Below are 13861 nucleotides of genomic sequence, written 5' to 3'. Positions count from 1 at the left end.
AAATCAGATAATTCCTGGCAACACAATTTTTTGTAATTTGTTGTGAATAGACCTTTTAAGGCTCAACGGTGACAGATTTACAATGAACAGCTATACAAGGAGACCAAAGCCTCACTCTAGGGGGGAGGCTAAATAAACCCTCACTATATCCACATTGGACTAGTGGATCCTTATTTTCTGGCGCAGAATCATAAATGGTTGTCTTATGAAAGAATTCAAAAAATTCGTATCGTAAGATCACATACAATGACAATGAAGGAGTGTCAAGAACGATTGGACTGATGGGGTTAAAAAGATCACACACTATAATGTATTCAGTACCTCCATCCTTTATGCATCACGTCAGGAAGAGTCCTCTGAGAGGAAGGACACAGAAGACAAATCCTGATGAACCCAACTGTGCCTGAGAATCAATAAAACCAAGAGACAAAAGAAACTAGATGTGAGAGGGTGAAGGTGGGTGAGTCACTCCACACATAAAGCAGTTGGAGACCCCTATGACACGTTACGGCGATAGGAGATGCACCAGATTCCTCACGCTCCATTACCACAAGGAAAAAAGCAATCTGGACAAATTGATAAAATCTCAGGAAAGAAAATGATGATGATGATGATGATGAGAACCAATAACAGATGTAAAAGAGTAAGAAGAATAAAAAATGTGGGAGCAGAGGAGCTAGGTCAGAACACCAAGCAATGGCAGCCATGGCTCCTCTGTTTCAGAGCAGGTTACGAGGTACACCTCCAATCCCTCAAGCGGCCAACAAGGTCAACATACCCTATCTCCCAGAAAGGAGGAGAAATCATCTTCATGGGGAAAACATAAAACCAGATCAGCCACTCTGGTATTGTCTGCCAGCACTAGAGGCAACCCGTCACTGTACAAAGGCCAAATTGGGGCAGTGTTGTAGGATGTGGGCCACCATCAGTAGGATAAGCCATGCTCCCAGAAAGGAGGAGAAATCATCTTCATGGGGAAAACATAAAACCAGATCAGCCACTCTGGTATTGTCTGCCAGCACTAGAGGCAACCCGTCACTGTACGAAGGCCAAATTGGGGCAGTGTAGTAGGATGTGGGCCACCATCAGTAGGATAAGCCATGGGTCAGATACATGTGGCAAATATGAAGCCAACAGAGGAAAGTAGATTCCCTGTGAGAAGCACAAAGAGAAGACTACCACATGACCCTGGTCCCCTTTACTGTTCACAGTTTGTTCAGAGAAACCACGCTACACCAGCCTGTGTTCCACGCCTACAACAACTGATGGCGTAGAATTGACTGAAAATCCATTTCTGGTTCCCTCATCTCCAAAGTCAGCATCTTGATACTCAACTTTGCCAATCAACCAGCATGTTCTTTCACTGGTATCCCAACATCACCTGGAGTCCAAAGAAGACCAATCGTCCACTTTGATGAAGGTCAGACAGGTGATCTTAGATGAACACAACCAAGTGGTGTCAGGGTAGCACTGGTCAATAGCCTGAAGACTACTAAGAAAGCCATGGCTGATTAAGAATGTCTCACTAGTGCAAAAATTAACATGCCCGAGGGCTCGAGCAATGGCCACCAATTGTGCAGTGAATACACTGCATCCATGCAGCACACATCATAGTTCACTGCACCTTGCATGTGTGTAGAACAAAACCAATTTGTCTGTCAACAGCACTGCTCTCAGTGTATACCACCTCCGAACCCAGCAATGCATCAAGAATGCCCCAGAAACAGGCGCAAATAGCCCTTGGGTCAACAGAGTCTTTCGGTCCAAAGGACAGGTCAACACAAATTTGAGGGTGGAGTACAGATTATGGGGGGCTAAGCAATTGCTCCCTGACAAGGCGCGTCAGTGGGGGAAGTTGGAGTTCAGAATAGACACATTGCATGCAAACTGCAATAGTGATTCCCGTCTTGGGCTACTGTTGTGGGAGGCAAATCTTTCTAACAGGAAGAACGAAATGGTAGTTTAGATACACAGGGCAGCAGCGAATGTATATCACATGTTGAGTAGCAGTTGTTGGAGCCTGATCTGTAGTGGAGAGACCCCGGCCTCCACGAGTACACTGTTTACAGGGCTGGTTCAAAAGGTACCTGTCGCAAGCTGGACCCTGTAATGGTGTATCAGGCTCAGCACCTGTATGGCCAAGCCATATACCAGACTCCCACAATGAAGATGGAATGAGATCAGAAAGTTGCAGAAGTGTAGAATGGTCTGCACCCCTGCTGATGTTACTGAGGCAGCAGACAGTATTAAGGTGTGACCAGCACGTTCACACAAGGTGGCGAAGATGGGAAAGCTAAGTCAAGCAAATATCGAAAACCAGTCCCAGAAAGCGATAAGACTCTACCACATTGAGCAACTGGTCACTGAGGTAGAGTTCAACTTCTGGATCGACAGTACAATGGCAACAGAATGAATGATGCATGTCTTGGCAGCTGAGAAATGGAAGCCACGGGTGACAGCCAAGTATTGCGCCTTTCATATGGCATCCTGCTGTTGGCATTCAGCAAAACCCACACTGGAGGAGCATCAATAAACACACTCATCTGCAGTGTACAGTGAGGGTGATGCTGCAGACTCCAAAGCTGCAGCTAAACCATTGATAGCTACTAGAAAAAGGAGCTCACTCAATACAGACCCCTGCAGGACCCCATTCTTTGGCATATGGACGATACTGTGCCAAGCACCAACTTGAACCTGGCAAGTACAGTGTGACAAGAAGTTTCAGACAAAATTTTGAAATGGGCCCCGAAGACCCCACTTCATGGATGGTAACGAGGACATAATGATGCCATGAGGTGTCATAACCCTTTTACAAGTTGAAGAAGACAGCGATAAGGTGCTGATGCCAGGCAGAAACTGACCATATTGCATGCTCTAGGCAGACCAAATTGTCAGCAGCAGAAAGGCCTCAGCAAATACCACCTTGGGTCCCAGAGACTAAAGTTACAAACACAGCTGCTGGCTCACCGTACATTCAGTTCAAGCAATTTGTAGCGAACATTAGTGAGACTAATTGGGTGATAGCTGTCCATCTAAAGGGGGTGTTTACCTGGTTTCAGTACTGATGCAATCGCACGAGATGAAAAGGAAAAATCTCTTTCCTTCACCCCTCTTCCTTCCCCTTCAACTCATCTGCCAAAAGACGGAGCCACTGGCTCCGAAACCTTTTAAGGTTAAATCCTTTCGTGTGTGTGTGTGTGTGGGGGGGGGGGGGGGGGGGGGGGGGGCGTGTGTGTATCACTACTGCCGCTTGGTGCGTAGATTTTTTTATCTATCCATTATATCAATATTATCGGCACCGAAAATTTTTTTAAATTGTGAAGGTTTTTAAATTTAAGTTTTATCCCTTTTTTTCCCGATTTTGAAAATTCCCAGCTTTTTCCAGGTTTTCAAGATTTCGAGGTTCACTGGACACACTGCACAGGCCATCATGGACTCTCCAGTGGATGGAGGGGAAAAAACCAGTGTTGCAAATGGAAAGATCAATGGCCGAATAACATCTATATACCAAAGTGAAGTGTGTGGGAGCACAGGGATTAGGGAGAAGATGATCAAGCTATACAACCACAGTTTCTAATGTTTTACTGCAGACAATGGTCACAATTCCAACCCACAAAGGGTTGTGGGATCGACGACATCCAAAATGAGGAAGGGTTGGGGGGAACTGAGAAATCAGTGCAGACAATACATTCTAAGACACTTCACCATCAGAGGGAGATATCCTCACACAATCAGCCACATTCTCTGTGTTGTAACAAGTTGCTCCTATTCGCTGTACACACAGTCCAGAACATACATACAAACTCCACGGGATGCTCTGTCATAGTCAGCTTGATTCTTAAAATAACCACAGAGGGTAGGGGTTCACAGGAAACGCGTAAGATACATCAAAGCTCAGCCAGATAGTGGAATAAACTACTACAGTTTCACTGGAGGATCATGGTATCAGTATCCTGTGGAGAAATTAAGGGACCAAGGAGGCAAATCATGCCTCAGGATCTACTGCTGTGAGGATACGGCATCAATACACATTGATTCTGAAGCAGGCTGTGGGGGAGGGGATCTGGTGGCACAGCAGGGGCCACCAGGAATTTCGCCTCAGTTACTGAGTCAGTGCATGTGGAATCCAGTGGCATGGCAACCATGTTACAACTGTTTCCGTCAGCCACTGGCTGGTATATGGTTGTAGATCAGCAGAATACTGGGAGAGGAAGGAACCAGTTCTAGTGGAGGATGTTGCTTGTCCAGCTGGCGATTGGGGATTGGTGAAGGGTCGGGTGTCAATGCTCCCAAATTGGATATGGGGGAAACAGTAGGAGGAGGGCCCCCAACCAGAAGAGGAGTGGGTGAGTCCAGCAGCTCCAAGGGCTCAACTTAGAAAGCAAGAAGGTCAAGGACACTGCGTCTAGAAAGGATGTCATCTTCACAGCAACAGTAAATGTTATCATCATACATGTAAATGATCATATTTATTCTTGGCCTCTTGACATGGGGGCCAGTCAAGAGTCTTGTATTCTTGGACTTTTTTTTCTCTTTGGGAAACAATGCAGTCCGGTGAACAGGGGGAATAATGCTCTCCTCAGTTGACACAGGTAGGGTGGTGGGGGGGGGGGGGGGGGGGGGTTATAAGTAACGAGGCTAGTATTACAACATGAACACATGTGCCCGAACTTCATGTATTTGAAGCACCGCATGGGAGGAGGAACACAGGGTTTCATATTGCATCTATACACCATTACTTTGACCTTTTCAGGCAATGAGATGTCTTCAAAGACCAAGATTAAGTCCCCAGTATCAACCCTATCGCCCTTTGTTCCCTACAGGATATGACAAACAAAACGCACATCCTGTCACCCCACATTGTCATTTAACTCATCATCAGTCTATAAAAGGAAGATGATACCTTGTACCATAATGAGACTGTTATGGGGAGGAGATAAGTCACAGGAATGTCACTTAGCTTGTTACAGGCAAGTGCCACCACAACTGAGGAAAGGATGTCGTTTTAATCAGAACTGAAATAAATTTCATTTTCAAAATTGCTGCTACTTCCAGAAAGCTGTTCTCAAGGTGTTCAAGAAAAAATAACGATTCTGTGGCCAAAATGGAGTCCCCTTCAGTCCTGCAGCAAACTAAGTATTGTGGGGAGTGCTTCCCCCCCCCCCCCCATATCTTAGCCCTATGTTCCTCCCACATACACAGACAAGGAAGGAAATATTGTGGGGTCATATCTCTTCACATTGCAGTAAACCTTTCATTAAGAATGGACTGTTGGGGCCATGCAGCCACCAGCGGAAGAAAGCTTAGGTCACTTCATTTGCGAGTCATCCATACTGGTGCCACACACTCTGAAAGGCTGCTCTCCCCACATGTCCTACCCAGCCACAGCAACAGCTACTCGGCTGGGTAACCATTAGCCGAAGTGCCTGTGCCCCCGCCATGATGGGCACATACTCCTTGGCACATGCAGGGAGTTCCCAGCGCAGGCATCAATAATGCAATCCCTAACATGGTCAGAAGGCTATCACCATGCACGTACTTGACAACCCCCCCACAATGGGGTGCCTACTGTGTTGGGTTTTGGGTTTATCACTTTTGCCAGAAAGGAAGGGTGCAAAGATAGAAAGGCACAAAATGTGGAATGTACGTCATGTTGGGTGACCTTCCCTGAAAGATCTGCACTTCTGTAAAATTTGGAAGAGGAATGGTAGGTTACACCCAAAAATGGGGACCATGTAGCAAAGGACGGAAAGTTGTATAAACTGCTGGGGGTGGGGGGTTAGGGGGTGTCCAGAATCAAAAAGCTTATGACTGACTTTGACAGTAAATGAAAAAAGGAAGTGAAGTTAAAAATTAATGTAAAGAATGTCTTTTTGTTTATTTTAATCCTTCTAGTATTCTGAAAATGCAAATAATCAATAAATTGTATTTTTTTAGAATAGGTGTACGGTACAACATTAACTTTTTTAGGCAGATACTTTATGTCAATTAAAAAAGCTTGTAATTTTGCTCCATCAGAATCTCTTAAAAATGAAAATTTCTCAAGAAGCCACTTAAAAAACAGGGCTGTCTTAAATTTGGGTAAATACAGTATGTAAGTATATATTCTTTTTCTTCAATGTCTATCTCCTTATGCAAGATCTGCTTATGACCATCCATAGTGTAGCTTTAAATTCATTTTACTGTCACGCAATTGTTGTTAACCCTAAAACAAATTACCATACTTACTCGAATCTAAGCCGCACTTTTTTTCCGGTTTTTGTCATTCAAAAAACCGCCTGCGGCTTAGAATCAAGTGAAAAGTAAACTGAAGTTCTGAAAAATGTTGGTAGGTGCCGCCAAAACTAACTTCTGCCGTTGAATATATGTAACGCTACACAGGCATGCTTTGTAGGCACAAAGATAAATACTGGCGCCAAAACCTCTGTGTCAATAAACAAATTAAAAGAAAAGGTAGAAAAATGTAAACATTATGCCATGTATTCTTTTGTGTTTGCTGCTATCTCATTTAAATCCTGCATGCCTAATAATCAACGAAACTAGAGTGAGACAACAGCAAACGCAGAAGAATATACATATCATGTCATGTTTATATTCGTATTATTCTTATGCTGAATAGTGATACAGTCAAAAATGGAGAATGGCAACTGATCAGATTTTTAAATCTAAGATGACTAATTTCTGTGCAGAATGTAATGTACTAAAGAGGTGTCTGCAAAGATTTTCAAATAGAGAAAAATGTTCGCTAAACACTCGTTCAGAACGTCTTCTATCATAAGTAGTCTATTATTTGGTTCTTGTTGATCATTATCAAAGAAAGCAGCACTGTAAGTAACAAAAAATAGCAGTCTCTTGCCATTGTTTCACTTACGAGACAATTCCTCCCTTTATTTTATTGTAAGCCGAGGTAGCGCGCACAAAAGCAAGTCATGACGCAAGCGGCGACAGCTCGTAAACACTCATTACAAGAATGCGACAAACAATGCATGACACAATACGATAATGCATTTTCAGCTCAAAGTGACGTAAACACCTATAACAAAGAGAACAGCACTTATCAGATCAAAGCAAAATAAGCAATCGATTCAAACCAAAGTACGTATAAATATGGACGGAGCGCCTGACACATAGCAATTGCTACTTGGTACAGCTTAACTGTTAAGCTTACGACTCGAACCAAACTTTGCTCTCCCCTTGAATTTCGAGTCTCAAATTTGAGGTGCGGCTTAGATTCGGGGTGTTTTTTTTTTTTTTTTGCTTAGATTCGAGTAAATACAGTATTGTGATTCATATAAATTTTGATTCTGCGTATCTGTATTTGAACTTCTATTTATCACATTTCTGAGGTGGAAACCAGGAACCAATCTTTCTTTGGTTAAACAAGTGTGGAAAACCACCTACAACCTGTAGTCAGGTAGACGGTGTATCAGACTAATGGTTGCTAAACAAGTTCACATATTTCATTCAGCACAATCTAACAAATATTTCAGTCTCAGAAGCCGAATACTGTGAATTAAGCTAAAAAAGCAAGTCCTTTGGTACAACAGCACCAGGGACTGATATAGTATAAAAAAGTGGTGGTGGTGGTTATTGTTTAACGTCCCGTCGACAACAAGGTCATTAGAGACGGAGCCCAAGCTCGGGTTAGGGAAGGATTGGGAAGGAAATCGGCTGTGCCCTTTCAAAGGAACCATCCCGGCATTTGCCTGAAACGATTTAGGGAAATCACGGAAAACCTAAATCAGGATGGCTGGAGACGGGATTGAACCGTCGTCCTCCCGAATGCGAGTCCAGTGTGCTAACCACTGCGCCACCTCGCTCGGTATAGTATCCACCTCGCTCGGTATAGTATAAAAAAGTATGAGATAGAATTGTTGTTCAGCACTTACCTTCAGAAAAAAAATTCTTGGTACCGCCAATACACAATATAAAAGTAAAAGAAAGTAGCCCAGCTTTGGGAGCTGCTATGTTCTTCCTTGGAAATGAAGGGAGGGTAGGTTGGAGAAGGTAAAAAAAAAAGAAAAAAGGAAGTGTAGATCACACAGATTCCGGAGCGGCACACCTACTGTGAAGGTGGGAGGAGACAAATACATGCTCTTCTACTTGTGGAGTAGCTTTTGAACTGCAAGCACTGTTCCATTCTGCAAAGATATTGAACTTCTGATAGACTTACAGTACAGAACACAGAAAAGGAGCTATAAAGATCTAGACCTGAAAATATTGTAAAACTACTAAAATATCTTTCTCTGAAAATGGTACACAGAAGAAGTTTGGACATGATCCTTTTGATGAAATGGAATGAAAATGAATAAATTACCCATGAGTGGTATCGGTGATGACAGTAAGCAACTATCGTTCCAGATGATCCACAGATGAAAATGGAGACCTGTTGTATCACCTGCATATACAGCCAGTGCACTTTTATTTCACCCAACAAAAATGTTCAAAATCTTCCCAATAATCTAACATTACAAGGTGTACAACTCTGCTTCCGCTGTTTGCCGATAGGTAGCGACAATGGTACGTAGCAGTCAAAAGAAACAGATCGCAGACATCAGGCAGTTAGCTTGGACCTCTGGTCAACAGAAACTCATTTAAGCATTAGTCAATTTGTGTCAGCATCATAAAGTTGTTCTTGATTGAAAATGTCAGTTTACAAGCCTAATTCTCATCATTTGCAGGAGGTGTTACTGTTTTGTTTCAATATGAAGAAAACAGCAGCTGAGTCTCATCGAATGCTCTCAAGTGCACATGGTGAGGGCGCTATTAGTGAAAGAACGTGTCGTGAGTGGTTTCAACGCTTCACGAATGGCGATTTTTAATGTCATAGACTGGCATAGTGGTAGAAGAGAGAATGTTTTCGAAGATGCAGAATTGGAGACATTGCTGAGTGAAGACTTGCGCCAAACTCAAGAAGAATTGGCATGATTAGTGGGAGTGACACAGCAAGCCATTTCAAAACATTTTAAAGCTATGGGCATGATTCAGAAAAAAGAAACTTGCGTCCCGTGTGAGCTGAAACCAAGAGACATTGAATGGTGTTTGTGTGTTTGTGAATAGCTGCTTCAGAGGCAAAAACGGAAGGGATTTCTGCATCGCATTGTGATTGGGGATGAAAAACGGGTTCATTACGATAACCCTAAATGCAAAAAATCATGGGGATATCCTCGTCATGCTTCCACGTCAACGGCCAAACCGAATATTCACGGCTCCAAGATCGTGCTCTGCATTTGGTGGGACCAGCTCGGCGTCATGTACTACGAGTTGTTAAAAGCAAGCGAAACAATCACAGGTGCTCGTTATCGAATTCAATTAATGCGTTTGAGCATAGCGTTAAAAGACAAATGACCACAATACAGCGAGAAGCACAATAAAGTGATTTTGCAGCAGCACGACAACGCTCGACTCCACATTGCAAAAGAGGTCAAAATGAAGTTGGAACCATTAAAATGGGAAGTCCTACCCCACCTGCCATATTCTCCAGACATTGCTCCCTCTGACTATCACCTGTTTAGATCAATGGTGCATGGCCTGGCTGACCAACACTTCTGATCTAATGAAGAAGCCAAAAATTGGATCAATTCGTGGATCGCTTCAAAAGATGAACAATTTTTTCGACGCGGGATTCGTTCACTACCCGAAAGATGGGAGAAAGTAGTGGCCAGCGATGGAAAATACTTTGAATGATACATGTGTAACCAATTTGTTTCACTAACACCTCAAATGATGGGGTAAAAAGGCGGGAGCAAAGTTGTACACCTTATAATAAACAATAGTAACTAATGGTCTAGTAAACAATTAATCACAAAATCTCATTGGAACATGAAGAGGAGCTCAAGGGAGTACATAAATGATATTGGTTAAGTAATGACAATAAATTTCGCTAACAGTAGTACCAGCTTCACAGATAATATGACAGTATTAAAATGAAGAAAACTCTACAATTAATGCAAGAGATACATAGAAGTGGGGGAGGAAAGCACTTCTTAAGAGTAAAATAGGAATCATGAAACTTAACATTCTTTCATGTTAAACGACTTAAGATACAATTTTGTCAAATCAAGATGTGATTGGAGACTGTGGCTGTTATGTGAAACAAATTGTTGTTGGTGTGCAGTAATAACTAGCCACAAATTGCTTTTAAGTTACTTTATTCAAAAAATACCGTATTACTGGTTCATGCTTTTGTAAAGTTACATTGGTTGCACGAGAGCCTTCTTTTTTTAACTGTATCAATTTGAAAACAGTAACAATACTTTTTGAATAAAGTAACCTAAATAAATAAATTTTGCATTAAACTCAAGAAACCATCACAAACACACACCAAGTGATGCAGGAAGCATGGTGATGAGTGCTTAAGCTGTACTTGGTGTTACGAAATAGTTCACATGGTTTAAAAATGGCCAGACAGAAGTTAAAGATGAACCTCATTTAGGACACCCTTTGACATCTACCGATGACGCTCATTCAGGAATGTGAACAAAATTGTGCATGCCAATCGAAGAATGACTGTCTGACAGCCTGCAGACAAATATAACATTTCAGATGGATCATGTCATGAAATCCTGACACAGCGTCTTTGAATGCATCATGTAGCTACCAAGTTCATCTCACAGCTCATAAGTCAAGACCAGAAAGATCTTCGCCTCGCAATCTGTGAAGAGACTTTCGATCACGCAAATGAGAACGAAATGTTGCTTATGAGAATCATAACTGGTGAGTCTACAGTTACGATGTTGAGACCAAGGTTCCATCTTCACAATGGGTCAGGAAAGGCTCTCCAATATCAAATGAAGCTTGTCAACTCAGGTCTATTGTCAAAGCCATGCTGATAGTTTTCTTTGACTCTGAAGGATTGGTTCATCATAAATTCATGTCACAGGGATAAACTGATAATTGATGGAACTATTGGGACGTGCTGTAACACCTTTCAGAAAATGTGAGAGGGATATGGTCTGAAGTGTGGCAAGCCAATTCATGGCTCTTGCATCATGACAACCCACCTGCACATTCATCCCTGTTGATGTTTGACTATTGCACAAAAAACCAAATCACTGTGCTGCCTCATCCTCTGTGCTCTCCAGACCTGGCCCCTGTAGACCATTTTTTATTTCCAAAGTTGAAAATCCCATTGAAAGGATGAAGATTTGCAACAATAGAAAGATAAAACAAAATTTGCAGACAGTGCTTCACGCGATCCAGCAAGAGATGTATCAAGATTGCTTCCGTAAGTAGACATGGCATTGGGAGCAGTGTATCAGTTGTGGAGGACAGGTTGTTGAAGGAGACCATGCACAATAAGTAAAAGATTAGCGTAGAAAAATGGTGTGGACAAAGTTCCGGGATTTTCTGAACAGAACTCTTACAATCAGGATCTTTCATTCTGCAGCAGAGTGTGCTGTTTTGAAAATTTGTGGAAAATTAAAACTGCTTTGAACCAGGGCTCACACTTGAAGTCTCACCTTTCATGAGCAATTCTATTATCAACTGAGCTATCCACATGACTTACTGTTGGCCCATCACAGCTGTAATTTTGCCAGTACCTTTCTCCTACTTTCTAAACTTCACGGAATAACTCCTGTGACATTAGGAAAGTAGGGGAGAGGTATTGGCAAAAATAAAGCTATGAGGGCCAGTATTAAGTTGTGCGTGGATAGCTTAGTCAGTAATAGAACTGCCTGCACAAGGCAAGGTTCTGGGTTAGAGCCCCAGTCTGACACACAGTTTTAATGTGCTAGGGAGTTACTAGGAATCCAATGACTGCAACCAATATTTCCACTTAGGAATTTACACATAAACCACACACTAAAATTAATCCCGATACAACATTATAATTACAATATCCTAAGCCACAAAAAAGGCTAAGTAATCTCAAAAAGTTTCTGGCTTGCATAAAAAAGCAGTGCTCACCTAAAGGTCTCTTTTTTGGCTGAGAGTTGCCTCCATCCACAACAGCTGTAGTGGTGGATGATGAAGGGGATGGTGCTCGGCGCTTCCTGACTGCTCCAGTTAGCAAACGTGCCTGAGAACTGCGGCTGCTGTAACATGAAAAATGGGCCTAATATGAAACAGAATAATAGCTGTGTTTGACTGATTTATGAAAATGGCTGATATTCACCATGGTAAAACTTCACAAACAGTAAAGCACAACCTACAAATGGAAGCATCAAGTTTATTAACAGAAACTATTTTTTTTTTTTTTGTAATTGTAAAATAATTGAGTATAATACAGTGGTGATGACCTAGTTACCTATATTTCAATTTTGCTGTGCAAAATAATAAGTTAACAGCAAGGATACCGAATTATTAAGCTCAAAACAACACACACATACAGCAAACTGCAAGCAATGACACACTAGCCCAGTCACTTTATTTGGAAGTAATGCAGTAAAATTTTTTGGGACACAATACTGAACTGAGTGTAAGCTGAATATTTTGATAGTATGATTTTTCACATGTATAAGTGCTATATATACATGCATACTCTGCAAACCAGGTGCTTGGCAAAGGGTACGCCCCATTGTACCAGGTATTTGGGTTTCTTCCCCTTCCATTCATGTATGGAGAATTGGAAGAATGATTGATTGAATGTCTCTGTGCATGCAATAATTACTCTAATCTTATCCTCACAATCCCTATGTGAGCGATACGTAGGGGATTGTGGTATATTCCTAGAATCATCATTTAAAGCTGGCTCTTTCTAGGTATGGTTTAGGTCTACCTTCAAGAGTCTTCCAGTTCAGTTCCTTCAGTATTTTTGTGACACACTCCCATGGATCAAACAAACCTGTGACCATTCGTTCTGCCCTTCTGTGTATACGTTCAATATCCCCTGTTAGTCCTATTTGGTACACACTTGAGCAACATTCTAGAACAGGTCACATGAGTGATTTGCAAGCATTCTCCTTTACAGACTGACTGCACTTCCCCAGCAGTCTACCAATAAACTTAGATCTACCACCTGCTTTACTCACAACTGAGGCTACATTTCATATCCCTACAAAGTGTTACACCCTCATATTTATATTGGTTCTGTATCTGAAGTGTTTCATTTTTGTTTCTTTAAGCACGTCAACTGGATTCATATAACCAGTCTTGTTCGCCAAGCCTGTCGTGAATCTGTTTGAATGAGTTTCGTTGATTTTTTAACAGAACTGATTTCCATAAAACTGAATTACTATTTGCTTATTTAATAGATAAGTCTGAAAGAAGGTGAATTCATTGTACTGGGACGAATTTTTTTGCAACACTACATTTCCACTGTTGTTGCAGGAAACTTCTGAGAGATGTCATTTAGTATAACACAATATGTGCACCTGCTACTAAGAGTTGAACTTTTGAAATATACCTACACAACATATACTCAAGTTGCATTTTTCTTAACTTCATTCACACATCCATATAGTCACTATTCTACGAAGCTAGTAAAAGCTATAGTAAGAGGTTCATAAAAAACAGAATTTGGATAAGCAGAAGGAAAATGAAACCATTAGCTCTGCTTCAGCTCCCAACTGTTGCATCAGCTCAAGTGGTTATGTTACTTGGAGTGGCAACGAAGGAGTAACTCAAGTATATTCACAATACAGAACCGTACACTGTAATTTAGGAGCACAATAACACCTGTTCGATGAGGTTTCGGGTTTGCAGCCGGATCATGTTGACTTCTTGCCATGACATTTCGGCTAGCAATTGTCCAGCCATCTTCCGGTGAGTGTCCATCACTAGAGACTGCAAGTTCCGGCGTCGGCTTTATAGGAAAATAAGGCGTGGAAACGCATGCGCATTGGCAACCGTCACAGGAGTGTCCTCTGTCGAAATGCGTGCTCGGTTTCTGACATTGCCTTGGATTCTAGCTGTCATC

General features: G+C 42.0%; 1 protein-coding gene across 5 annotated transcripts in view; it reads right to left on the bottom strand.

The window, feature by feature from the left end:
- Positions 1–13861, bottom strand: part of LOC126092568 (PSME3-interacting protein) — a 138500-nt gene that overhangs the window by 54790 nt on the left and 69849 nt on the right. For 4 of the 5 annotated variants that reach the window (XR_007521359.1, XR_007521360.1, XM_049908245.1 and 1 more), the window contains exon 5: positions 11911–12038. Coding sequence is in view for 3 of the 5 variants with exons in the window: in XM_049908245.1 (XP_049764202.1) it covers positions 11911–12038 (128 nt within the window). In the remaining 2 variants the exon portion in view is untranslated. The remainder of the gene's footprint in view (positions 1–11910; positions 12039–13861) is intronic. The other variant, XM_049908244.1, reaches the window with a different exon arrangement.

Source organism: Schistocerca cancellata, chromosome 7, assembly GCF_023864275.1.
Source record: "Schistocerca cancellata isolate TAMUIC-IGC-003103 chromosome 7, iqSchCanc2.1, whole genome shotgun sequence".
NCBI classification, from domain to species: domain Eukaryota; kingdom Metazoa; phylum Arthropoda; class Insecta; order Orthoptera; family Acrididae; genus Schistocerca; species Schistocerca cancellata.
The sequence above is the reverse complement of the archived record's forward strand: the minus strand, read 5'-3'. Positions and strand labels throughout refer to the sequence as shown.